This window comes from Somniosus microcephalus, chromosome 9 (genome assembly GCF_052327205.1).
Source record: "Somniosus microcephalus isolate GS21.2 chromosome 9, FLI_Smic_1.0, whole genome shotgun sequence".
Taxonomy (NCBI): Eukaryota; Metazoa; Chordata; class Chondrichthyes; order Squaliformes; family Somniosidae; genus Somniosus; species Somniosus microcephalus.
In genome coordinates, this window is record NC_140995.1 from 73,474,109 (window position 1) to 73,500,931 (window position 26,823).

General features: G+C 48.7%; 1 protein-coding gene across 6 annotated transcripts in view; it reads right to left on the reverse strand.

The window, feature by feature from the left end:
* The window catches only part of shprh (SNF2 histone linker PHD RING helicase), a 228,095-nt gene that overhangs the window by 24,379 nt on the left and 176,893 nt on the right, over positions 1-26,823 (reverse strand). For all 6 annotated transcript variants that reach the window (XR_015079506.1, XR_015079507.1, XM_085996774.1 and 3 more), the window contains 3 exons: positions 26,123-26,215; positions 12,874-12,960; positions 11,513-11,691 (listed from right to left, as the gene is read on the reverse strand). Coding sequence is in view for 4 of the 6 variants with exons in the window: in XM_085996774.1 (XP_085852900.1) it covers positions 11,513-11,691; positions 12,874-12,960; positions 26,123-26,215 (359 nt within the window). In the remaining 2 variants the exon portion in view is untranslated. The remainder of the gene's footprint in view (positions 1-11,512; positions 11,692-12,873; positions 12,961-26,122; positions 26,216-26,823) is intronic.

Consider the following 26,823-nt stretch of genomic DNA (forward strand, 5'->3'; position numbering starts at 1 on the left):
TCAGGAGCCGCTCCACCTCAGATTTAATAAAAACTCTGTCACCAGCGCTGTATCGCCTGCTTTTGGTGGCGATGGGCTTACAGTCATGGGCGAGGTTGGCGAACAACGGGGGGGGGGGGAGGGGGGTGACTTTAAGCGTGGAGAGGCTGCAAAAGGTGCGCGGCGGGCAATTTGAAAACTGCTGGTTGCAGACTGTGAGTGGGGGAAGGGGTCCACCGTACGCCATCGTGACACTCTTAAGGTGGCACTGAAAATCCAACCCCAGTAGAACGGCAGCGCAGAGATGGGGCAGGACAAGCAGTTTAAAGTTTCTGTACTCTGTGCCCCTCACCGAAAGGGTCACCACGCAGTAGCCGCCGACGTCCGCTGAATGGGACTTGGAGGCCATAGAGACCCGGTGGCGCGCTGGCAGGACCGGGAGAGAGTAACGCCGCACTGTGTCGGGGTGGATAAAGCTCTCCGTGCTCCCGCAGTCGAAAAGGCAGGTCGTGGCGCGGCCGTTTACCTTAATGTCCATCATGGACCTGGCTAGTTGGTGAGGTCTAGATTGGTCCAGTGTAACGGAGGCCAGCGTAGGGTCAGGCGTGTCGCTGCAGTCATCAGGTGAGGCGGTGGGTGAGTCGGGGGCCCGTTGCAAAAATGGCAGCCGGAACGGATCACCCATGGTCGAAGGCGTCCAAGATGGCGTCGCCCATGATCCACACGCGGCTGGAGGCGTACAAGATGGCGTCCAAGATGGTGGCGTCCAAGATGGCGGCCCGCTCGGCCCACACGCGGCACTGCTGGAGTTTGGGGTAGGTTTAGCCTTGCAGACGCTGGCGTAGTGCCCTTTCTTCCCACAACCAGAGCAAGTAGCGTTTTTCGCCGGGCAGCGCGCTCTGGGGCCACAGAAGTAACACTTCGGGCCCTGGGACATCGCTGCAGAAGTTGGGCCGTTGGCGGGATGTGACGGGGGTGGCGCGGCGCCGGGTGGCGGTCCTACCTTGTCCCAGGATGGCGGCGCCCGCGTCATCCACGATGCGGCCGCGCGGTCAGGGGAGTAGACGTCCATATTCCGGTGGGCCACGTCTAGCGAGAGTGCGAGGGCCGTGGCCTTCTTCAGGTCGAGTTCGCCCTGCTCCAACAGTCTCTGCCGGGTGTAGTTGGACCTGAGGCCCGCGACGAAGGCGTCCCGGACAGGTTCCTCCGTGTACACCGCGGCCGACACCTCTTTACATTTGCAGGCCCGGCCGAGCACCTTCAGCGCCCGTAGGTATACCTCCATCGATTCCCCGGGTTGCTGTTTGCGGGACCCCAGGAGGTGTCTGGCGTAAACCTCATTTACCGGGCGTGCGTACTGTTCTTTAAGGAGGTCGAGAGCTCCCTTGTAGGTAGTCGCATCTTGGATGAGCGAATAAGCTTGGTGGTTCACCTTGGAGGTCAGAACCCTTAGTTTGTCGCCATCGTTTTGAACAGTTTCGACGGAGGCTTCTAGGAAAAATTCGAAGCATCGCAGCCAGTGTGCGAACTTGGTAGATGAATCCGCCTCTTGAGGGTCTAGTTCCAGGCGTGCTGGTTTGAGGATTTGCTCCATCGAAAAAAAATTTAGCTAATAAAATTGATGCGCTATCAATTACTGAGAAAGACTGGAAGTTAAGAGAGTAACAAACAGGCTTTTATTAGCTAAAGAACGAAGGCATGCCTCTAGTGGTCGACCGGTCCTGAATGCCTGGGGAACTGCAGAGCAGCCACCTTTATACCAGGGCATATGGGTGGAGCCAGGGGCGGAGCCAGCTGAGGCATGCACAGACAGGTACAACAATGGGCAAGAGTGAACAACAGTGAAGTAAACAACAGTGAAGTGAACAACAGTGGTTTACCACAGGGTGTGAGGTCGTTTTTGGGGCTAACCGGGTACTGCCGAGACTTCATGGAGGACTATGCGGCCATGGCAGCCCCGCTACTCCGACTCCTGCACAAGGGAGTGGAGTGGTCGTGGGATGAAGGCTGCCAGGCCGCGTTCGAGCTCCTAAAAAGGAAGCTGCAGACCGCACCGGCCCTGGGAACGATAGATGGGGGAAGGGAGTTCTTCCTGGAGGTGGCGGCCAGTGGGGACAGTCTGAGTGCTGTGTTGCTCCAGGAACGACATGGCAAGCTGAGACCCGTGGTTTACTCCTCCAGGGTGCTCACCGACGTGGAGAGGAGCTACTCGGTCTGTGAGCGGCACCTCTTGGCCACACACTGGGCTGTGAAAAGATCCGCCATCTTCACAGGCACCTCCCCCATCACCCTCCTCACACACCACACGCCTACCAAGATGCTGTTGGATGGGAGGATCAAGGATAGGACCGTGAGCAGTGCCCGCATTGCGCACTGGACCCTACTCCTCTCCCAAATGGATCTGCGGGTAAAAGGCCTGTGTGAGCCCAGATTAGCCGCCAACCTGGCTTACCCTGGGACAGCCCATCAGTGTTCTGTAGAAGGGGTACGGGAGGTCGACGTGGGTCTCTGGGCTGGGATACATCCCACCGGTCGTGAGATCTACGTGGATGGTTCCAGCATGGTATCTAACAGAAACAGAAACCCCACAGTGCAGATAGAGGCCATTTCGGCCCATCGAGCCTGCACCGACACATATCCCACCCGATCCCCATAACCCCTACACCAACACATATCCCACCCCTGTCCCCGTAACCCCACGTATTTAATCCCCCTAACACTAAGGGTCAATTTTTATCATAGCCAATCAGCCTAACCCGCACATCTTTGGACTGTGGGAGGAAACCGGAGCACCCGGAGAAAACCCACGCAAACACGGGGAGAATGTGCAAACTCCACACAGACAGTCGCCCGAGGCCGGATTCGAACCCGGGTCCCTGGCGCTGTGAGGCAATAGTGCTAACCACTATTCTGCTGGAAAACGGCTCACGGGGTGCGGAGTTTATGACCCGACGGCAAACATTGCGTTGGCAATTAAACTCCCCAGCACCATGAGCGCCCAGCAGGCAGAACTGTCCGCTGTGGCGTATGTGGTCACCCACCCCGAAGTCTTCCCTACCCCGTACACGATTTGCTCGGACAGCATGTTCACATGCAATTCGTGTACTGAGTACCTGGCCATCTGGTCCCGTCGTGGATTCACTTCTGCGGATGGGAGACCCTTGGTGGTCAAGCCCCTGCTGGAAAAGATCCTGGCAGCCGTGGGGGAGAAGGGTGAGGTCTTCATCCACAAAGTGAAGGCTCACTCCTCCACAGAACCTCGCGGTCAGGGAAACCAGCGAGCTGACGCACTGGCGAGAGAGGGTGCCATGTCCGGCATTCTCTGGGACCCCTACGGGCCTGGACCAGTGGCAGCTGTAAAAGGCAGGGATGGGGTTCAGAAGAGTGTAGGGGTAGCACTAGCCCCGGACCTCAAATCGGTCCAATCTCAGGACCCTGCCCTGAGAGGGGTATTTAACGCGGTTAGCGAGGGGAAGAAAATAGAAGGCCCATATGGCACAGCATCTCTTTCCATAAGAGAGGGGATGCTGTTTAAAGAAGAGCAGTGGGTGGTGCCTCAGCAGCATCGGAGGGAATTCCTTCAACTGGCCCATGAGGGGCCGGGAGCAGGGCACCCCGGGCCTGAGGTCACTTGGCAGCGGGTAGAGCAGGCAGGATGGTGGCCAGGACTCCGGGAGGACGTCCGGGAGTTTTGCGCGAACTGTCTTGTGTGCGCGGCAAATAACCCCGACCCTCACAGGAGGAAGGTGCCAATGGGACACGTTAGGAGGGTAGAGGGACCATGGCAGTCAATCCAAATTGACTATATCGGACCCTTACCCGCCACCCAGGGAGGCTATAAGTATTGCCTCGTTCTGGTGGACGTGTTCTCTAAATGGGTTGAAGCCTTCCCCTGCCGAACAGCCACAGCGTTAGGAACAGCAAGAATCTTGGTGCGGGAGGTGTTCTCAAGATGGGGACTGCCCCAGTTCGTGGAAAGCGATCAGGGAAGCCAGTTCACCGGCCAAGTCATGCAGAATACCCTGATGCTGCTGGGCATTCAAGGGAAATGGCACGTCGCCTACAATCCCCAGTCATCTGGGATTGTGGAGCGGATGAACCGCACCTTAAAAGAGAAAATAAGGAAGGAGATAATGGGTTCGCCCCAAAGGTGGGCAGAAGTCCTGCCTCTTATCCTCATGGGGGTCCGCGCCAGCCAATCAAAGAGTACGGGGTACTCTCCGCATGAGCTCATGACCGGCAGGGTCATGAGAACCCCCACTCATGTCCTGGCCCCAGTCCTAACGGAGGGGCAGCTAAGGGAGGTGAATCGGGACAAATTTGCCCGCACGCTCCTTGAACGCCTCCAAAGGATTTATGAGGGAGCCACAGGTAACATGGGGAGGCAGCATCAGGGAAATAAAATGCTGCTCGAGCCCAGTAAAACCCATCGCTGGGAGGTAGGGGCCCTAGTAATGGTAAGAAACTTCGCCCGTGTGGGGAGCTTCGAGCCACTTTACATGGGTCCCTACAGTATTGTAGATCAGGCCAGCCCCATGGTGTATGCTGTGAAACTGCCCCGGCGCACTAAATGGTTTCACATTAACCAATGTAAACTGTTTAAACCGGAGGCAGGGAAACAGGCAGCGGGGGCTGAAAAGGCCAGTAAAGAATCAAACGCTGTAGGGGAGCTGCAGCCACAGGTCACACAGGCTGGACGTGCAGCCTGCGTGAGGGGAGGAGTTGTCCCATCTAAGCGGGAGACTCCCCCATTGTTCTGGGACCCAGGAGGGGAGGAGCCGGAGGTCCTAGGTCCTGTCCCTGGCCAAAGTGAAGCCAATTCGGAGGGCGAAGGTCCCGCCCCCGACAGCGGTGAAGGGGAGGAGCCAGAGGTCTTAGGTCTTGCCCCTCAGTGTAGCATTGAAAAGGTCTGGCCGCCGGTTACTGTAAAAAGATACCCCCGTAGGAAAGCTGTGGGAATTTTAAACAGTTCACAGCCAGCAGCTACAGGTTGCTAGGGACCAGCAGCTGAAACTGAGGTGGGAACGCCGCAGGGGGAGGCCTGCTACAGTCCCCACAGATTTTAAGCTGGCCGTCCGGAGACGGACGGCACATGTACATACACCATAGTTTGCTAAGTAAGGTTTAGTTATTTTAAATTTAGTATGTATGTATAAAGTTTTTCTGAGGTATGGTGGCATTTTGGAACGGTACAGAGTGGCAAGTTAAGTGAGCTAGGGTCGCGGGACCCACTCACCCCACACCCAAGCCGAGGAGCCCAAGGAGCCCGGCTCGAACATTCTCTTTTATCTCTCCAACAGATATTAATCCAATGATGCTACTAAGAGGCATCATCCTCGCGGCCCTGGTGGGCCTCAACATCGCGTGGTGAGGGGAGACGGAGGATCACCACATCTTCGGATGTACCGGGGAAACGGCGCCCCTGGCCCACGACGGGCAGGGCCTGCGTAAGGCAGAGGAAGTCGCTGGATATACCCACGAGGGCAACTGGCTGGGTTGGCTGGGATCGAACGCCACTAAATACTCTAAAGACATTGGTTTCACTTATGGAGAAGTTTCACTATTGTGTCCGCGGGTCACGATCAAGGCCACGCAGATCAGTGTTACTGTGGGAAAACGAATTTGTTTAACGTGCAGGGGGAACGTCCCCCTGGATAGGTGGTGGTGGCTCAGGAAACTGAGCAAGGACATGGGGAACCCCAGAGGACAGTGGGAAAGGTTAGGGAACAACACTCACCGGACCATCACAGGGACCCAGGGAGGGCTGACAGTGTGCTGGGATAAATGGTGGGAACCCGATCAAGGGATTTACGTATGTATGTGGGGTTCAGGAAAAGTCTGCCCCGCAGGTGTTTCCATCATTTTCCACAGCCAGTGGCAAGATAACGGGAGGGGGATGGACTGGGAATCGCGCTTGGACGCATGCGCGGTCCCCTACTCCCCAATCGCAGTTAATGCCACTGAGTTGGTGACCCGCCCTCGACAGCCCCTGCCCACGACCCAGACACCACGGACGGTAACAGAGGGGTGCCCCACCACCACCAAGGGACCGGGGAACGGTTTAGTTTTAGTTCCGACTGATCAAATGGCTTACCAGGGGGTCCATTACGCGGTGGCCTCGGTCATCCTCAACCTGACCGAGGTGCACCTGCCGGAATGGTGCCCCGTAGAAACAGGAAGGCTATATCAGGCCCCGCTAAAAGAGACCCTGCAGAAGTTCTTTGAATTTGACTTCGCAAGGGTCAACAGAACCAAGCTGTATACCGAAAGCCACAAGCAATGGGAGCAAGCAGGGAGGCTAAAAAGGGGCACCGTGAACGACTGGTTCACAGGGTTTAACACTGGGTCGTCCATCATAAATAGTATGGACGACATTGAACTGCAGCAGCAGGTCAACGGGTTAAAGACCCAGTTGAAGGGAATCCTCACGGACGAAAATCGGGTGGTGGGTTCGGAGCTCCATGAGGATCAGGCTATGACTCTCCACTTAAAAGAGATCATAGCAGAGCTGGAGAAGCAGGCTCGGACGGTCAACGCTCTCATTAGGGAGGACAGGAACGCCTCAGATCAGGCTGCCCAGAATGAGGTGTGCGAGGGCCGCAGCAATCTGGAGGACTTGAAACAGGGTTTGGTCCCCTCCTGGATCAGTAACAAACACCTCGCAGCCCTCCACCCTTTTGAGAATGCGTTAAGTCCATGCCAGCTCCGGCTCGCTTCTGAGGCCTACCCAGTCCCGGTGGACTGTGGTCGCTCCAACCACACCATCATGGGGGTCGTCGTGCGGATCCCCATAATGAGCAGGACAGCCCGACCTGCGCCGGTGTATAGGGTGGTGAACATTGGAGTCATTCGGGGGGGAGCTCATGTCCGTTTTGCAGAGGTCCCACCGTACGTCATTAAGTGGGAGCATGCTATGACGGGGACTGACTTCTCGGGGTGCCGTAGCCAGGGAGCACACATAATCCTGTGTCCCCAGCACTTGAATGCCTATTCAATACCACAATGCGGGTTCAGGTCTGCTGACGCTAAGCCTATCAATTGCACCATGGAAGCCATGGCACAGGACCATGTTCCCCCACAGGTGGCATACATAGGAGGTGGGACATAGTGTCGCCACCGCAGCGTCTCACTACCGGCACGGACAGCACGGCTGGTGCGCGGTCAGTGACAGCAGCTTCTGTTTTAAACCCGAGGCAATAGTTCAAGTGGCACAGCTGCAGATTATCCCGATCCCCGAACCATCCACTGTTCACCTCACCGTTAAGGAGAATTTCACTGATCTCCAAAAGTATGTAGCACATTTTGGTTTTACGATTCCCCCTCTCCCAGAACACCTAACCGCGCTGCTCAAAGCGGTCGCCATCTCGCAGAAACACTTTTTCACTTTGGAACAAAAGACCGTTGATATAGGGGCAGAAATTCAGGATATAGTGGTTCCACCGTGGTGGGACCTTTTTGATGATATAGAGGTCCCATCATGGATCCGACTGGCTTCCCACATTTTGGTGGTGTGCCAACTGGGGATAGTTTTGTACCTGGTTTGTGTACAGTGCAGAAGGAAGGGACACAGCAGGGAATTCCCGAGTCAGCCGAATTGGCGGGGCCACTATGTCAGTATAAACGGGGAGTCGCCCGTGTAATTACTGTTGTTTTAATATTTTGGATTGTTCTGTACCTTGTTTGATTTCGCATTATATTGTATTGTTATATTGTTATGACTCTAGGTGAGTCTGTATATTGTTTAAAGGTTTGTCTCCAATAGGAAATGTTTTCTCAAACTTCGTTGTTCGGAATGAGGAAAGTGCGGGCGAGGTACACTCCTTAGAAAGGTAAATTACGGGGAAGGTCAGTTGGGGAGGGAACGGATTTGTGCTCACCCAAAGACATTTTATGATACAAAGACGATTGAAGATGCTCATTGTATCACAGGGGGGACTGTAGGATTCGCAAAAATCCATGAAATACAGTATACGGGTAGGGCCCCTGAAGTGGCCACATTGTGAGAACACAGAATGGAGTTGGCAGTTCTCATGGCCCAGTTCAAAAGGACACACACACAGTACCTTAAAGCAGTCTGAGTCATCATCGATTAGAAGAATCCAGAACCTTACTGTTTTTGATATTGTAATGTGGTTACAGCAGTAAACAAAACTATTAGCACCTGGAGGTGCGCTAATCGCTGGCAGAGCGGTAACCGATCTCAGAAACCGCTGAGCACACACAAACGGAGGGACACTAAACGGATTCCCATTATGGCAAAGCGGTAACCGATCTCAGAAACTGCTGAGCACACACAAACGAAGGGACACTAATCGGATTCCCATTAGTTCGATTTGCGAGCAGTTAAGATTAATGCGCTTGCTTTTGTTAAAGCAACCTTAACAAAGGAAAACGGTTGATTTGGCGCCAAGATTAGGGCCAGAAAAGAGTATAACCGTTCAGGTAAATCGTCAGCAAGTCAGCCTAAGATTCGACCAGAGTAAGGAAGACTCCTCCGGAGACGGTTCACACCGTGAAGTCCAAGTCCAGTTATCATCAGGAGTTCGAGGACCGTGCGGAACGGAAAACGGCTCGAGGATTTCGGAGGACTTCCAAAGTTTGTACAGGAGAGTGAGTCCAGGAGCCGGTCCCATAAGGAAGGTCGGAGGTCCCGGACGACACCAAGTAACAGGGTCCAGGAGCCGGTCCCATAAGGAAGATCGGAAATTCCAGACGTAACAAGAAGTACCAAGGTCCAGAAGGGTTTTCAAATTCTGGTGAGCATAAAGGCCCAACTCTACCTAACTGACATAATTGAGGTATATTCAGTAACGGGAAGGTTTGTAACGTTAAGGGTATTTGTAAGTCAGGAGTGTGATTTATCCCTCGATGTGTCCGTGCGCTTCCCTCACCCCCGCTTTTAGCTTATCGCTATTTTAGAACTGTTTATATGCTTTAAAGTTATTTTTCTCAGTGTATAATTTAGTCCTCTGTGAGAAACGTTATTTTTCATCTGCATTTATTCTTGCCATTTTTCTCTGTGTACATTCTCTTTCAAAAATAAAGATCATTTTGATTTAAAACTTAATCTGTCTCATCTGACCATTTGTCTTCCGAGTCACGAGTTGGGCCAACACACAAAGGTTGTCTGGCAATAAGCCCAGTGTCTAGAACCGTGAGGGGGGAGCGCTTCGAAACCGCTCACGAGTAGTGCGAAAATCAAAACCGATTTAGCACACCATAAGCTCGTTAAAACGACCCCTTACAAATCCAGGAGATAATTACCCTTGTTGTTCTGCTTATTAATTTAGATCCTAACTCCTCAAACTCCCTCAGCAGAATCTCATTCTTAGTTCTACCTATGTCGTTGGTTCCTACATGGACCACGACAACTGGGTCCTCCCCCTCCCACTCCAAGTTCTTCTCCAGCCACGAGGAGATATCCTTAACCCTGGCACCGGGCAAGCAACACAGCCTTTGGGACTCTCTTTCGTGGCTGCAGAGAACAGTATCTATCCCCCTGACTATACTGTCCCCTACTACTACCACATTCCTTCCTCTCCCCCCACTTGGATGGCTCCCTGTACCACAGTGCCGTGGTCAGTTTGCCCATCCTCCCTGCAGTCCTTTTCCTCATCAATACAGGTAGAAAGTTCCTAGTACCCGTTGGACATCCTGGGTCCCCATACCTTCCTGACTCGCAGTCACACCCTCCTGTCCCTGACCGCTGACGAACTCTAAAGTACTACTTAACTTAAAGGATGTGACTGCCTCCTGGAATAAAGTGTCCAAGTAACTCTCCCCCTCCCTGATGCATCACAATGTCTGCAGCTCATATTCCAGCTCAACAATTCTGAGCCGAAGTTCCTCGAGTTGCAGACACTTGCTGCAGATGTGGTTGCTTGGGATCGCGATGCTCTCCACAGACTCCCACATGCTGCAGTTACGACACACCACCTGCCCTGTCATCACTAACCTTGGTTTATTTATTTATTAATGAATTAGTTAAATATTTTATTCAATCGATATTTTAGGTTTGTTCTTTGATTATTTTATTTAGTTTAAGTTATTAATTTACGGACGCCAATGGTGGAGCGATTAAAATCAATGGTGGAGCGATTAAAATCAGGGATGCGCAAGGGGCCAGAATTGAAGGAGCGCAGAGATCTCGGAGAGTTGTAAGGCTGGAGGAAGGGAATGGAGGAATTTGAAAACAAGGATGAGAATTTTAAAATCAAGGCATTTCCAGACCGGGAGCCAAAGCACCCTTGTAGTGTTGGTGGCTTGCCCCAAACATGCAAATGATCCTCGTCCCTGGGATTTGGAATGGGGTCTCCAACCTGGGGATGGGGTGGATGGGTGGAGGTCTGTTCCACCACTCTTCAGATTTGATCCACAACATTTCGTCCCACAGACTTACTAGGTTGGTACCAGGGTTGGGAAACTAGTTATGAGGAGAGAGTTGAGAATCTGGTACTATTTCCAATGGAGCAGAGAAGGCTGACAGGAGAGTTAATAGAGGTTTTTAAAATTATGAAAGGTTTTAATAGCAGGAATGGGAAAAGTCTATTTCTTGTGGTTGGGTAGTAAGTGATTAACAATCATCAATTTAAAATTACTAGAGAGTGAGAAGAGAAGTTAGGAGAAATGTCTTTACAAATGGAATGTCAGGGAGTTGACCACATAATCTAGGCTGAAAGAGAAGAAAGCTATTCTTGGCTCAGTGGGTCAGAAGGTCGCGGGTTCAAGCCCTACTCCAGAGACCTGAGCACATAATCTAGGCTCACACTTGAGTGCAGTGCTGAGCGAGTGCTGCATTGTTGCAGGTGCTGTCCTTTGGATGGGACGTTAAACCAATGCTTGGATGAGTGTTAAAAAAAATCTAGGTCGACACTTCAGTGCAGTACTTGTTCTTCAAAAAAATTTGAACAACAAGGGAGTACTGCCTAGATTATGTACTAAAATCCCTGGAGTGGGGCTTGAATCCATGACCTACTAACATAATCCAATAAAATGATCAGTCGGACCACTAACACACAGGCTTCAGCAGGATTAATATATTATTAATATAATTATAATAATGATAGGGGTCTTTTTTATGAAAGTGTTTGATAGGGTAGACATAGAGAAAATGTTTCCACTGTGGGGGAGTCCAAAACTAGGGGCCATAAATATAAGATAGTCACTAATAAACCCAATAGGGAATTCAGGAGAAATTTCTTTGCCCAGACAGTGGTGAGAATGTGGAACTCGCTACCACATGGAGTGGTTGAGGTGAATAGCATAGATACATTTAAGGGGAAGGTAGAAAAACACATGAGGGAGAAAGTAATAGAAAGTAAGGATATGTTGATAGGGTGAGATGAAGAGGAGTGGGAGGAATCTCGTGTAGAGCATGAACACTGGCACAAACCAGTTGGGCTGAATGGCCTATTTCTGAGCTGTACATTCTATGTCATTTTGGTTATGTATTTGCAAGGGCAAGGATTATTGTAAAACAAAAATATTAGATCGGAAAAATAGATAGATCATGTAATTCTTAACTATTACTCACTTTGTTTGTCCAATGCGATGCACTCTCCCTATGGCTTGCAGCTCATGGGCATGGTTTAAAATAGGCTCCACCAGCAGCACATATGTAGCTTCAATGATGTTTAAACCGTTCGATGCTGTATGGAGGGGCAGCAGTAAAATGTTGATCTTGGAATCGTATTTAAATGCTGACAGATTCTCCTGAAACACACAATTGTATTTTTGGTTAACTAGGGCGCAGTAGTGGAATCATTTAAGAGTTAGACGTTGTGACGGCGCCTGTACGTTCTGCGGATTAACTTATGCCTAGTCATGATCTGTTGAAAAATGACCCACATGTCGCTTTACCTGAAAAAATAACTAAGAATACCTTCGTAGAAAAAGAACTCGCCATCTCTGCAATTAAAGAGGTTTGGAGGAAATAGAAGGAAAATTAAACAGTGTAAAAAAAAAAAGCCCTCGAGAGGGAATGGGATCATAGGAACACAGGCTGAGAGAAGGAATGGGATCATGGAATACCAGACCTCCAGAGGAAATGGGATGATGGAGAACCAGGCTGAGAGGGAATGGGATCACGGAGAACCAGGCCGAGGGGGAATGGGATCATGGAAAACCAGGCCGAGAGGGAATGGGGTCACGGAGAACCAGGCCGAGGGGGAATGGGATCATGGAATACCAGACCTCCAGAGAGAATAGGAGCATGGAAAACCAGTCCGAGAGGGAATGGAATATGCAGAAAGGGAGTGGGATTGTATAAACCGGCCCTCCCGAGAGGAAACGGGGCCGTGTAAAACCAACACGAGGGGGAATGGGTCTCAAGCCAAATGGCCTCCTCTTGTGCTAAAGCTTCTGTGTTTCTAAATGTTGTAAAACTTACAATCGCAAAAGCTTCCTTAGTCCTCACTGATCTTTAGTAAGAAGGACTGAAAACTTTCTAAGAATATCAGAGGTAGGGTAGAGTAGTGGTTATAATACTAGACTAGTAATCCAGAGACCATGAGTTTCGATTCAGTTTATAAAGTCTGGAAATAATAAAACTGGTCTCAGTAAAAGCGACCATGAAGCTGTCGGATTGTCGCAAAAACTCAACTGGTTCACTAATGTCCTTTAGGGAAGAAAACCTGCCATCCTTACCTGGTTTGGTCTATATGTGACTCCAGTTCCACACCTACATGGTTGGCTCTTAACTGCCCTCTGAAGTGACCATGCAAGCCCCTCAGTTGTATCAAACCAGGGTAAGTAGGGATGGGCAATAAATGCCAGCCTGGCCAATGATGAAAATGAATTAAAAAAAAAAAATGAATCCCCTGATCAGACGTACTTTGCTGGGCCCCGGACATTGATGTACGCTAGTAATATCCAAATAGCCAAATGTTCCCTTACCTGGAACTTGTGCAGTCCATTGATCTGAACAAACTCCATGTTATTGTCCAATAAGGCTTTCCCGATTATATCCAGCACATCCTGCCACTGTAAAGGTAACAGCGCAAAATCCAAATTAGACAAGAACAATTCACTGAAACCTTGAGATGATGAATCAAGATAAAAGCCATACAACCTAAAATTATCATCTTACAACATGTAGTGGAGTGCCCCAGCGATGCCTAGTCAGTGCGGCTGTAGAATTTGTATTTGATTAAAAAAAAGGAAGACATGCATTTATACAGCGCCTTTCACGTCCTCAGAACGTCCCAAAGCACTTTACAGCCAATGAAGTACTTTTGAAGTGTAGTCATTGCTGTAATGTAGGAAACACGGCAGCCAATTTGCGCACAAGCTCCCACAAACAGCAATGTGATAGTTATAATGTATTATCACATGGTTTGGTATGAGCATGCTCAGTTTGCTCTAGCCTAATAAAGCAAGCAGATGGACGAGCAACTCATCATGTCTCTGTCCATCATTTGTTCTACCCAAATATATTACATTTTGGCGATGAGGATGGGATCCCAAAGCCATTTTTAGGGATCATGGAAGGACGCAGTGTTCAACCTTCGAGTGGACAAGTTTAAAGTGAATTTGTGACACCTGAACTGCGATATTTTACCGTTAATGCTCATGCAGAATCGGCTGTGCTTCGCCTTCACGTGTATGTATACACAGCAACAGCGGCGTTGATTCTCACATGTACACAGGTAGTGTGCTGAGTCACCGTTCAACGGGATCGGGACAATCATGGCCACGTCTATGGGATTCATCGGAAGCCTCGGCATGTATGACCGAGCTCATGAACCATTCACTGAGCGGAGGGAGATTTTTTTTTAGGGCCAGTAACATTATTGAGACTGAAGGTGCAGATGAGAATGTTCAAGCTCAAAATAAAGTAATTCGTGAACAGAAGAAAGCAATTTTTCTCACGGCGATCCGGCCAGATATCTACGGAACGTTGACAAACCCACTTGCGCCAGGGAAAGCGAAGGATGCGTTGTTTGAAGACATCGTTGAGAAACTTGAGGACCATTTCGATCCAAAGCTGTTAGAAATAGCAGAGAGCTATAAGTTTGGTACCAGAACCCAAAAACAAAGTGAAACCATCAGTGATTACATTGGAGCTCTTAAGAACCTGTCTTTACATTGTAACTTGGGCATATTTTTTGATCGTGCGTTGCATGCAAAATTGCCCTATCTATGGAGATGACATCTAAGAATGCTAGGGAGCTCCGTCCAACTCAAGTGACTAGTGCAGCTGAGGTCTACAGTCACAAAGCCACCGCCAAACCTAAAGTTGTGAGACCAAGTCTAAAGCATGTCAGTGAGAGCAGTTCAGTGAATTGTTATCGCTGCAATGGAAATCACTCACCACAGTCCTGCCAATACAGAAATGCGACATGTTTTCACTGCCAGAAGCAAGCCCATATTTCAACAGCTTGCAGAGCAAGATCTAAAGCAGGAAGTAAGAACCATTCTAGTGGCAATGCAAAGCAACGACAACAAAAGTGTGGAGTTCACAATATTGAAGTGAACCCACCTGATGTTGAAGAACTAGATAGCTACAGTATCTATGCCACTAGCGGCAATGCTAGCAGTCGTGAGAAAGCCTTCTGTACAAAACTTTGGATCAACGAGCAATATATTGATATGTGTAACGATACGGCGGTGGGCTGCTCTAACTTGAGTAAGGACACATATGAGAGTAAGTTTAATCAAGTACCACTTACAAAGAGTACCGTAGAGTTAAAAACCTACTCCTGAGAAATCCTAGAGACATGTGGACAAATGGAATGTACAGTTCAACACAATGGCCAGTCAGTAAAGCTGCCTATTATTGTAGCGAGCTACAACAACAGGCCAACTTTCATGGGCAAAGACTGGTTGAGAAAGTTAAAACTGGACTGGAAAAATGTCTTCAGTGTAGATGCTTCAAAGAAGTGACTTGACACAATGCTGAACAAATACGAAAGCATGTTCTCAGACAGTTATGAGGGCACCACTGGGTATGATGCGTATATCCGCATCAAGTCCAACACGAAGCCTGTCTATTGTAAGGCAAGGCCAATCCCCTATGCGTTGACAAGTCAGGTGGAGGAAGAGCTAGTGAAGCTCAGAGAGAACGGACTGCTAGTAAAAACTGACAAAAGTGAATGGGCTACCTCGATTGTGGTAGTGCCCAAAGCAGACAAAACTGTACGCTTGTTCGGTGACTACAAAGTTACTATCAAACAAGCAGTTGACGATGAGCAGTACCCGTTACCTACATCGCAAGATTTGTATGCAGCACTCTCCGGGTCAATGGTTTTCTCCAAGCATGAACTGTTGCATGCTTACGCTCAGCTGAATGTTGACAAAGAGCGTCATCAGTACCTCATCATCAACAAACAAAAGGGACTGTACTCATACACCAAGCTGCTGGTGTAAAGTCCTCCCCAAAATCTTCCAGGCTACGACGGATAAGGCTTTGCAATGAGTTCCAAATTGCTTATGCAATCAAGACGATGTGCTGACCGCAACAAGCAGCGAGGAAGAAAATCTAGAAGTGTTAGGTAAAGTGCTTCAAAGGTTGAATGCCCACAATGTCAAATTAAAAAGGAGCAAATGTGCTTTTGTGCAGCCTCAGATTGTGTACCTTGGTCTGAAAGTTGATGCAAATGACTTGCAACCAGTGAAGGAAAAGGTTGATGCTGTCATCAATGCTCCAAAGCCACAGAACGTATCTGAGTTAAGATCTTTCCTTGGAATGGTCCAGTACTACGCACGTTTCTTACCTGAGTTAGCAACCATGTTAGCTCCATTGCACAGCTCCTAAAGAAGGATGTCCAGTGGAAGTGGACGAAAGCGCAACAGGAAGCTTATGATGCTTGTAAGAGAAATCTCTCTAGCAATGCTCTACTTGTGCACTACGACACAAAGTGTGAGCTTAAGTTAGCATGTGATGCTGCCAGTTACAGTGTGGGAGCTGTCATAAGCCACATAATGGATGACGGCCAAGAGAAACCAATCGCATTTGCATCACGAACCTTTACAAAGAGCGAAAGAAATTACGCGCAAATTGAAAAGGAACCACTCGCCCCAGTGTTTGGAATCAAGAAATTCCAACAGTTCCTGATCGGCAGAGAGTTTACCCTGATAACCGATCACAAACTGCTCCTAGCAATATTGGGGCCCAAATCTGCCATCCCTGCAATGGCCGCATCAAGAATGCAACGTTGGGCAGTGTTGTTGTCACAATATGACTACACGATTGAATATCATACTTCATAGCAAAACGCAATCGCAGGTGCCTTGTCCAGGTTGCCACATGAAGACTCGTGTTGGAAGTGAAGGTGTGATATTCACGCTAGGTGCAGTTGACAAAGACTTTCTCGTGAATGCAACTGAGATTGCAGATGAGACTCAAAAGGCCTCTACTGAAAAGAGTGTATGAAAATATCTTGAATGGATGGACTGATCAGTGTCTGGACAGAGAGTTGAAACCATTCTATAATCGTCATACTGAATTGTCTTGTGAGCAAGGTTGTATCAAGTGGGGAAACAGAGTGGTGGCACCTAATTCTTTGAGAGATAGAATTCTGGCTGAACTTCATACTGAACATCCAGGGATCGTCAGTATGAAATCAATTGCAAGAAGCTTTGTTTACTGGCCTGGATTGGACAGTGATCTTGACTCACTTGTCAGCAAATGCAACATTTGCCAAAATTGCAGAAACAAACCACCCAAAACTCCACTACAACACTGGTCATGGTCAAGTAGACCTTTTCAGAGAGTACATGTAGACTTCTGTGAGAAAGCAAATGATTACGTCCTGGTGCTTGTAGACAGTCACTCAAAGTGGACTGAAGTGAAACACATGGGTTCAAATACTACAACTGAACGTACCATAGATGAGTTGAGGTCTATCTTTGCACGTCAAGGCTTACCTGAAGAGCTTGCTTCTGCTCTAATCCAAGAATTCATGAAACAGAACGGTATCAAACACTCTCATTCCACCATATCATCCAGCTTCAAATGGAGAAGCCGAAAGGTCAGTCAGAATAGTGAAAGAAGCTCTCAAAAAGCAAGTGTTGCAGGGTTGTTCGGGACTCAGCATGAAGCAACATAGAAACATAGAAGATAGGAGCAGGAGTAGGCCATTCGGCCCCTCGAGCCTGCTCCACCATTCAATGCGATCATGGCTGATCATCCAAATTCAGTACCCTGTCACTGCTTTCTCCCCATATCCCTTAGTCCCCTTAGCCTTAAGAAATATATCTAACTCCTTCTTGAATATATTTAATAAATTGGCCTCAACTGTCTTCTGTGGTAGAGAATTCCACAGGTTCACCACTCTCTGGGTGAAGAAATTCCTTCTCATCTCAGTCCTAAATGGCTTACCCCTTATCCTTAGACTGTGACCCCTGGTTCTGGACTCCCCGCCATCGGGAACAGCCTTCCTGCATCTAGTCTGTCTGGCCCTGTTAGAATTTTAAAAGTTTCAATGAGATCCCCTCTATTCTTCTAAACTCTAGCGAATATAAGCCTAATCGACCCAATCTCTCTTCATTCCTGCCATCCCAGGTATCAGTCTGGTGAATCTTCGCTGCACTTCCTCCTTGGCAAGAACATCCTTCCTCAGATAAGACGACCAAAACTGCACACAATACTCAAGGAGTGGTCTCACCAAGGCCCTGTACAACTGCAGCAAGAAATCCTTGCTCCTGAACGCGAATCCTCTCGCTATGAAGGCCAGCATACCATTTGCCTTCTGCACCTGCATGCTTACCTTCAGCGACTGGTGCACAAGGACACCCAGGTCTCGTTGCACTTCTCCTTTTCCCAATCTATTGCCGTTCAGGTAATAATCTGCCTTCCTGTTTTTGCCACCAAAGTGGATAACCTCGCATTTATCCACATTATAATGCATCTACCCAATCGCCCAACCTGTCCAAATCGTACTGGAGTTTCTCTGCATCCTCCTCACAGCACACACACCCACTCAGCTTTGTGTCGTCTGCAAACTTGGAGTTATTACATCTAGTTCCCTCGTCTAGATCATTAATATATATTGTGAATAACTGGGGTCCTAGCACCGATTCCTGCGGTACCCCACTAGTCACTGCCTTCCACTCGGAAAAAGACCCTGTAGGATTCGCAAAAATCCATGAAATACAGTATACGGGTAGGGCCCCTGAAGTGGCCACATTGTGAGAACACAGAATGGAGTTGGCAGTTCTCATGGCCCAGTTCAAAAGGACACACACACAGTACCTTAAAGCAGTCTGAGTCATCATCGATTAGAAGAATCCAGAACCTTACTGTTTTTGATATTGTAATGTGGTTACAGCAGTAAACAAAACTATTAGCACCTGGAGGTGCGCTAATCGCTGGCAGAGCGGTAACCGATCTCAGAAACCGCTGAGCACACACAAACGGAGGGACACTAAACGGATTCCCATTATGGCAAAGCGGTAACCGATCTCAGAAACTGCTGAGCACACACAAACGAAGGGACACTAATCGGATTCCCATTAGTTCGATTTGCGAGCAGTTAAAATTAATGTGCTTGCTTTTGTTAAAGCAACCTTAACAAAGGAAAACGGTTGATTTGGCGCCAAGATTAGGGCCAGAAAAGAGTATAACCGTTCAGGTAAATCGTCAGCAAGCCAGTCTAAGATTCGACCAGAGTAAGGAAGACTCCTCCGGAGACGGTTCACACCGTGAAGTCCAAGTCCAGTTACCATCAGGAGTTCGAGGACCGTGCGGAACAGAAAACGACTCGAGGATTTCGGAGGACTTCCAAAGTTTGTGCAGGAGAGCGAGTCCAGGAGCCGGTCCCATAAGGAAGGTCGGAGGTCCCGGACGACACCAAGTAACAGGGTCCAGGAGCCGGTCCCATAAGGAAGATCGGAAATTCCAGACGTAACAAGAAGTACCAAGGTCCAGAAGGGTTTTGAAATTCTGGTGAGCATAAAGGTCCAACTCTACCTAACTGACATAATTGAGGTATATTCAGTAATGGGAGGGTTTGTAACGTTAAGGGTATTTGTAAGTCAGGAGTGTGATTTATCCCTCGATGTGTCCGTGCGCTTCCCTCACCCCCGCTTTTAGCTTATCGCTATTTTAGAACTGTTTATATGCTTTAAAGTTATTTTTCTCAGTGTATAATTTAGTCCTCTGTGAGAAATGTTATTTTTCGTCTGCATTTATTCTTGCCAATTTTCTCTGTGTACATTCTCTTTCAAAAATAAAGATCGTTTTGATTTAAAACTCAATCTGTCTCATCTGACCATTTGTCTTCCGAGTCACGAGTTGGGCCAACACACAAAGGTTGTCTGGCAATAAGCCCAGTGTCTAGAACCGTGAGGGGGGAGCGCTTCGAAACCGCTCACGAGTAGTGCGAAAATCAAAACTGATTTAGCACACCATAAGCTCGTTAAAACGACCCCTTACAGAATGGCGACCGCGGCAGGACACTGGCTACAGAAACCTTGTGTGGTGGACAAAGACTCGGGTGAGACAGATGTGATGGAAGATAAGTTAGCTTCCTACGTGTGTGGGAAAGTCAATGTAGCGAAAAAATGGGTGTATGACATGTTAGGAGCCGAGCGTCCCCTAAAGGCAGCCGCTCAGTGGACGGCTAGTAAAAAGCACCTCAAGGGCATTGAGAAAGTGGTATGGCTCATGTGTTACAAAAAGCAGGTTCTGGTACTGGACCATGCGGTGGCCAGTAAAGAATCTAAGATTAGGCATTTGTCCCAAGAGCTGCAGGAAAAGGTTGCAGCAGAAGGGAAAGTGCTAGTGGCGCTGGAAGCAATAAGCCAAGAGAGGGCAGCGATGGTCCGGGGATCATCGGGGGAAAGTAGAGCACATGGAAAGCCAGGCCGCTGAAGTACAGCATGAGCACCAAGCCAGGGTAGAAAGGCTAAAGGGCAAGATAGCTGAGTTAGAGGGGAGTGCTAGTTTTAGGGTAGAACATGTTGAGTACCAAGCAAGAGAATCTAGGGAAAGAGAAAGGAAGTTAAAGGCGGAAATTAACAGTCTCACGGGGGAACTTAAGGCACAGGAGGAGAAAGTAGCCGAGGTAAAAGCAGCTTATAAGGTGGCTTACGCTCAGGGGTTTGAGGAAGCAGACCACGGCCCCTGTAGGCAGGAAATTGAAAGCCTACGTATGGAGTTGGCCAAAGCAAAGGGGATGATATGTCTCATTAGCCCAAAAATCGGCCAGACCGAATTTAACGGCAACCCAGTCAGGGCAGTCCCGCAGGCAGCCCCTAGAACTAAGCGGGTTAGGGAACCTGAGGTTGCACAGCCACCACCCCTAGCCCCTAGTTTTCCAGAGGTCTGGGAACAGGAGCAGGTGGGGGATGAAGAACTCCAGGTAGACCAGGCTAGCCCAAGAGTCAGGGACCGGGACCGGTGTACCCCGTTATACAGCGGAGGTACGGACCACCCGGTAACGACGGGGAAACTGGGGACATCCAGAACCAATTCCAGATTCCACACGGTACGCAACAATTGCGTTCCATGGTGAGCTACATCCCCAAGCTCACCATGAGGGGGGACCCTTCCCTGCACTTTAGGGAGATAGAGCAGGCGGCCTGTGTGAATGACTGCGATGAGGCAGAAAGGGCCAAAATGATGCTGTTCTCCCTGGGTAGCGATCTCCTCCAGACGCTACCCGATGAGTGTAAGAGGGGTCAGGAGAATTATGGCAAGCTCACGGAAGAGATCCTGGAGGCCATGGGGATGAACGAGGGGAGTCCGTTCTCCCGGGTAGAGGGAACAGTCCAGCTCCCCGGGGAATTCCCGCAGGCGTTCGCGGACAGGCTGTGGCCAGTCTATCAGGATGCGTGCCCGGGAATGCCGGCGCGAGCGCACCTGAACGGGGAACAGTTAGTTCACTGGCTAAGGTGCCTTATGAACAACTCCCTGCCCCGCGTTCGAATGCAGGCAATGGCCTGGTTCGACCCCCGAAACCCTCTGACCACGGAGGCGATGGTAATCCGCCAACTCACTGTCACCTTTAGAAACGGGAGGGATAGTGAGACACCCCAGCAAAAAGGGGAGGTTTGAGAGGTCAGGCCTGGTGACCAGCCCCGTAAAGAGTGGCGCCAGGAAGGGAGCCGTCCCAACCAAAGCAGGCAAACGTGCTACGGTTGCGGGAAGGAGGGGCATTGGCGCAGGGACTGCAAAAATCCCTGGAAGGACATAAGGGAAAAGGTTCCCACAGCCCCAGTCCAAAAGGCAGAGACAGAAATTGCTCCTGCTGGGATCGAGTCATTTTTAGAGGCCATGCGGTCTCTTCTGATTGGCCAGGGAAGTACAGCTGCTGTAGTTCCCTCCCCCACCTCTGCCCCCCCACAATGACTAGAGCCAGCGCAGCCTGTCGACCTGTGTCCCCCAGAAAGACATGCACAGGGAAAGACCTCCAGTAAAATGGAGGAATACCTGCGATGCCAGGTTGCGGAGGCTAAGTTAGTTGAGCAGGCTTTAAGAGAGGAGAACGCTAGGTTAACAGCGAGGGCTGGCAGTTTAGAGGGTCAGCTAAAGGTTTTTAAAATGGTTCATGAAGATTTTCAGCCACCAGCAGCGGGTGGTGAGGGGATACCTGCCCCCAGTACAGGAGTGGGTAGGGAAGAGGAGATAAAACTAGATTACTGGCTAGCTGCCAGGTATATTAAACAGTGCAAGCTGTTTAAGCCGGAGACAGGGAAACAGACAGCAGGGGCTGAAAAGGCCAGTAAAGAACCAAACGCTGTGGGGGAGCTGCAGCCACAGGTCACACAGGCTGGACGTGCAGCCTGCGTGAGGGGAGGAGTTGTCCCATCTAAGCGGGAGACTCCCCCATTGTTCTGGGACCCAGGAGGGGAGGAGCCGGAGGTCCTAGGTCCTGTCCCTGGCCAAAGTGAAGCCGAGTCGGAGGACGAAGGTCCCGCCCCCGACAGCGGTGAAGGGGAGGAGCCAGAGGTCTTAGGTCTTGCCCCTCAGTGTAGCATTGAAAAGGTCTGGTCGCCGGTTACTGTAAAAAGATACCCCCGTAGGAAAGCTGTGGGAATTTTAAACAGTTCACAGCCAGCAGCCACGGGCTGCCTGGGACTAGCAGCTGAGACTGATGTGGGAACGCCGCAGGGGGAGGCCTGCGACAGTCCCCGCAGATTATAAGCTGGCCGTCCGGAGACGGGCAGCAGATGTACATAGATATATATATAGTTTTGGAGAATAAAGTTTAGTTATTGTTATTTTAGAATGAATGTATAAGGTATTCCATTGGATTGTTTTGTACATTGGATGGTTTTGTAATATTTTGGATTGTTCTGTACCTTGTTTGATTTCGCATTATATTGTATTATTATGATTATTCTGTTATGACTCTAGGTGAGTCTGTATAAGGTTTGTCTCCAATAGGAAATGTTTTCTCAAACTTCGTTGTTCGGAATGAGGAAAGTGCGGGCGAGGTACACTCCTTAGCAAGGTAAATTACGGGGAAGGTCAGTTGGGGAGGGAACGGATTTGTGCTCACCCAAAGACATTTTATGATACAAAGACGATTGAAGATGCTCATTGTATCACAGGGGGGACTGTAGGATTCGCAAAAATCCATGAAATACAGTATACGGGTAGGGCCCCTGAAGTGGCCACATTGTGAGAACACAGAATGGAGTTGGCAGTTCTCATGGCCCAGTTCAAAAGGACACACACAGTACCTTAAAGCAGTCTGAGTCATCATCAATTAGAAGAATCCAGAACCTTACTGTTTTTGATATTGTAATGTGGTTACAGCAGTAAACAAAACTATTAGCACCTGAAGGTGCGCTAATCGCTGGCAGAGCGGTAACCGATCTCAGAAACCGCTGAGCACACACAAACGGAGGGACACTAAACGGATTCCCATTAGTTCGATTTGCGAGCAGTTAAAATTAATGTGCTTGCTTTTGTTAAAGCAACCGTAACAAAGGAAAACGGTTGATTTGGCGCCAAGATTAGGGCCAGAAAAGAGTATAACCGTTCAGGTAAATCGTCAGCAAGCCAGTCTAAGATTCGACCAGAGTAAGGAAGACTCTTCCGGAGACGGTTCACACCGTGAAGTCCAAGTCCAGTTACCATCAGGAGTTCGAGGACCGTGCGGAACAGAAAACAGCTCGAGGATTTCGGAGGACTTCCAAAGTTTGTGCAGGAGAGCGAGTCCAGGAGCCGGTCCCATAAGGAAGGTCGGAGGTCCCGGACGACACCAAGTAACAGGGTCCAGGAGCCGGTCCCATAAGGAAGATCGGAAATTCCAGACGTAACAAGAAGTACCAAGGTCCAGAAGGGTTTTGAAATTCTGGTGAGCATAAAGGCCCAACTCTACCTAACTGACATAATTGAGGTATATTCAGTAACGGGAGGGTTTGTAACGTTAAGGGTATTTGTAAGTCAGGAGTGTGATTTATCCCTCGATGTGTCTGTGCGCTTCCCTCACCCCCGCTTTTAGCTTATCGCTATTTTAGAACTGTTTATATGCTTTAAAGTTATTTTTCTCAGTGTATAATTTAGTCCTCTGTGAGAAATGTTATTTTTCGTCTGCATTTATTCTTGCCAATTTTCTCTGTGTACATTCTCTTTCAAAAATAAAGATCGTTTTGATTTAACACTTAATCTGTCTCATCTGACCATTTGTCTTCCGAGTCACGAGTTGGGCCAACACACAAAGGTTGTCTGGCAATAAGCCCAGTGTCTAGAACCGTGAGGGGGGAGCGCTTCGAAACCGCTCACGAGTAGTGCGAAAATCAAAACCGATTTAGCACACCATAAGCTCGTTAAAACGACCCCTTACAACCCGTTTATTCCAACTCTTTGCTTCCTGTCTGCCAACCAGTTCTCTATCCAAGTCAGTACCTTACCCCCAATCCCATGTGCTTTAACTTTGCACGCTAGTCTCTTATGCGGGACCTTATCGAAAGCCTTCTGAAAGTCCAAATACACCACATCCACTGGTTCTCCCTTATCTATTCTACCAGTTACATCCTCAAAAAATTCCAGTAGATTAGTCAAGCATGATTTACCTTTTGTAAATCCATGTTGACTTTGTCCGATCCTGTCACTGTTTTCCAAGTGCTCTGCTATTACATCTTTTATAATGGACTCTAGCATTTTCCCCACTACCGATGTCAGGCTCACGTTTGACAAATTTCTTGCTGAAGTACAGAACTACTCCGCACAGTACAACTGGACATACCCCAGCAGAACTCTTGATGAAGAGGAGATTGAGAACACGATTGAGTCTTGTTCAACTGAATGTGGCCTCAAGAGATGAACAGAAACAGCTGAGTCAGAAATGATTATTATGACACCAATCAGAAAGAACGCAGTTTCAGTCCTCCTGGCAAGTCGAGTTCACACAAGTGGGATGCAAGAACCATAGTAGAGGTTGGTGGAACCAAGAGATATTTGGTTGAAACTGTTCATGTGGGTCAAATGATCTTTGCTAGAGATGAACCAAGACATGATCGTGAACCACTTGATCATGAACACATACATGAGTGTGCGGGTTAGGTTGATTGGCTATGATAAATTGACCCTTAGTGTTAGGGGGATTACATACGCGGGGATAGGGTGGGATATGTGTTGGTGTAGGGGTTACGGGGATCGGGTGGGATATGTGTCGGTGCAGGCTCGATGGGCCAAAATGGCCTCTATCTGCACTGTGGGGTTTCTGTGATTCTGTGATCCAGTTCAGACTTCAGTAACTGAAGTACCAGGTTCAAACAAGTCTGAGATAGAAACAGGATCATCTTTGAGTTAGGAACCAGAACAAAACAGCCTGAAAATTGGTTCAACACCAAAACCTTTTGTAAGGAGATCAGGAAAGATCTGCAGGCCTGTTATTAAACTGGATTTGTAATTCATTTAAAAGAAAAAAAGCCAAGTTTTTGTTATGTGGTACACGTAATGCTGGGAAAGGTGGGACCATAGTTTTGTTGTATTTGAGAGGGGAATATATACATTTTTTAAAGTGGGAAATGTTAGATCCGTGTGTTAATGGAGACACGGAATGCAGGAGTTGATTTAACATGTGTTTACTGAACAAAGTCTGGAGGTGAACTAACAACACAAGACGCTACACAGACTTATATACCCGAGTGGTCACTACTGGTACTACAGTATACAGGGGCTTCAAAAACATAGTTCCTCTTAAAGGTACATACACTACAGGAAAGCAGTGTAATGTATTATCACATGGTTTAGTATGAGCATGCTCAGTTTGCTCTGTCCGAATAAAGCAAGCACATTGACTAGCAACTCATCGTGTCTCTGTCCTTCATTTGTTCTACCCAAGTATATTACAATAATAACCAGATAATCTGTTTATAGTGATATTGGTTGAGGGATAAATATTGGCCAGGACACCGGGGATAATACCCATGCTCTTCTTCGAAATAGTGCCATGGCATCTTTTATGTCCACCGGAGAGGGCAGACGGGGCCTCGGTTAAACATCTCATCCGAAAGATGGCACCTCCGACAGTGCAGTACTTCCTCAGTACTGCACTGGAGCGTCAGCCTGGATTATGTGCTCAAGTCTCTGGAGGGGACTTGAATCCAAGACATTCTGACTCAAAGTTGAGAGTGCTACCCACTGAGCCATGGCTGACACTAAGAGGCAAATCTTTAAACAAAATAAAAATCACTCTTCCTGCACCCTGAAACCACTTCAGCAACCATCAACCTCCAAAACTCAAACAATGCCACCCTCCTCTTTTAGGAAGTTCTGTACAATGCTGACGGATGCTGCAGTTACCTTAGCCTCACTAGTAGTTACCAAGTAAGTTCAGAATTCTTCTAAATATAGAGATGATGGTGCTACTGCCATGCCCCTAGACATGACAGGACAGATTTTAGTTTTTTTTATGTTGTCTGATTGTGGGACAGTAAGATTTATTATACAAAGAGGAAAGAAAACATTTTCCCCCTTTTTCTCCTGAAGGCGGTGACAGAGCTGCAAGTTCTTTATTTCTTGCATGGAAAGAAAATCAGGCAGGTTCTATAGAGGGCTGATAATCCGCTCCACCAGGTTATCGCCAGGCAGTGATGTTGAAAACTACGCCCTGTGTGTTTTTTACCAGGAATTACCAGGAAGGACAATTCTTTCCTTTGAGTGCAAGAAGTCCTCAAAAAGGAAATGAAGCTGAATGTTTATCTGGCCCAGTGCTGACTGGAGAGCTGAGCTGTTATAACATACCGTGGAGAACACCAGGGCCTTGGCTCCAGGCTCCTTCCGTTGGATTTTCTTCAATGTCCTGAGCACAGCCTCCACTTTGGTAGAATGGCTTCCCTGAAACAGAAGGAACAACCCAAAGTTTAAACTTTACTCTGTGGGAATGACTCGAGTCAGCTATCACATGCTGAACTTCTGGTCCGGTGAGATTGATTAGGACAGCCAGCTCTACCTCTCCAGCACCTCCACTGCCACTGTGTTGTCTGGCTGCTCGGTCGACATCCATTCTTGGATGAGTCGCAATTTCCTCCAGTTAAATATCAAGACCAAAGCTGCTGTCTTCGGCCCCCGCCATGAACTCCATAACCTCGCCACCGATTCCATCCCCCTCCCCGGCTCAGATTGAATCAGACTGTTCATAATCTCACCATCCTATTCAACCCCATATCCTCTCAATCACAAAGACTACCTACTTCCACCTCCAGCACTGTCTCACCCATTCTGCTCTCTGAGCCATGTCTTTGTCACCTCCAGACTCAACTGTTCCAATGCTCTCCTGGCCAGCCTCCCAAATTCTACGTTCCGTAAACTTCAGCGCATCCAAAACTCTGCCACCCACTCCTGTTCTTGTGAACCTACATTGGCTACTGATCCTCCAACGCCTCAAATTTAAAATTCTCTCCCTCGTGTTTAAATCCCCTCATGGCCTTGCCACTTCCTATCTC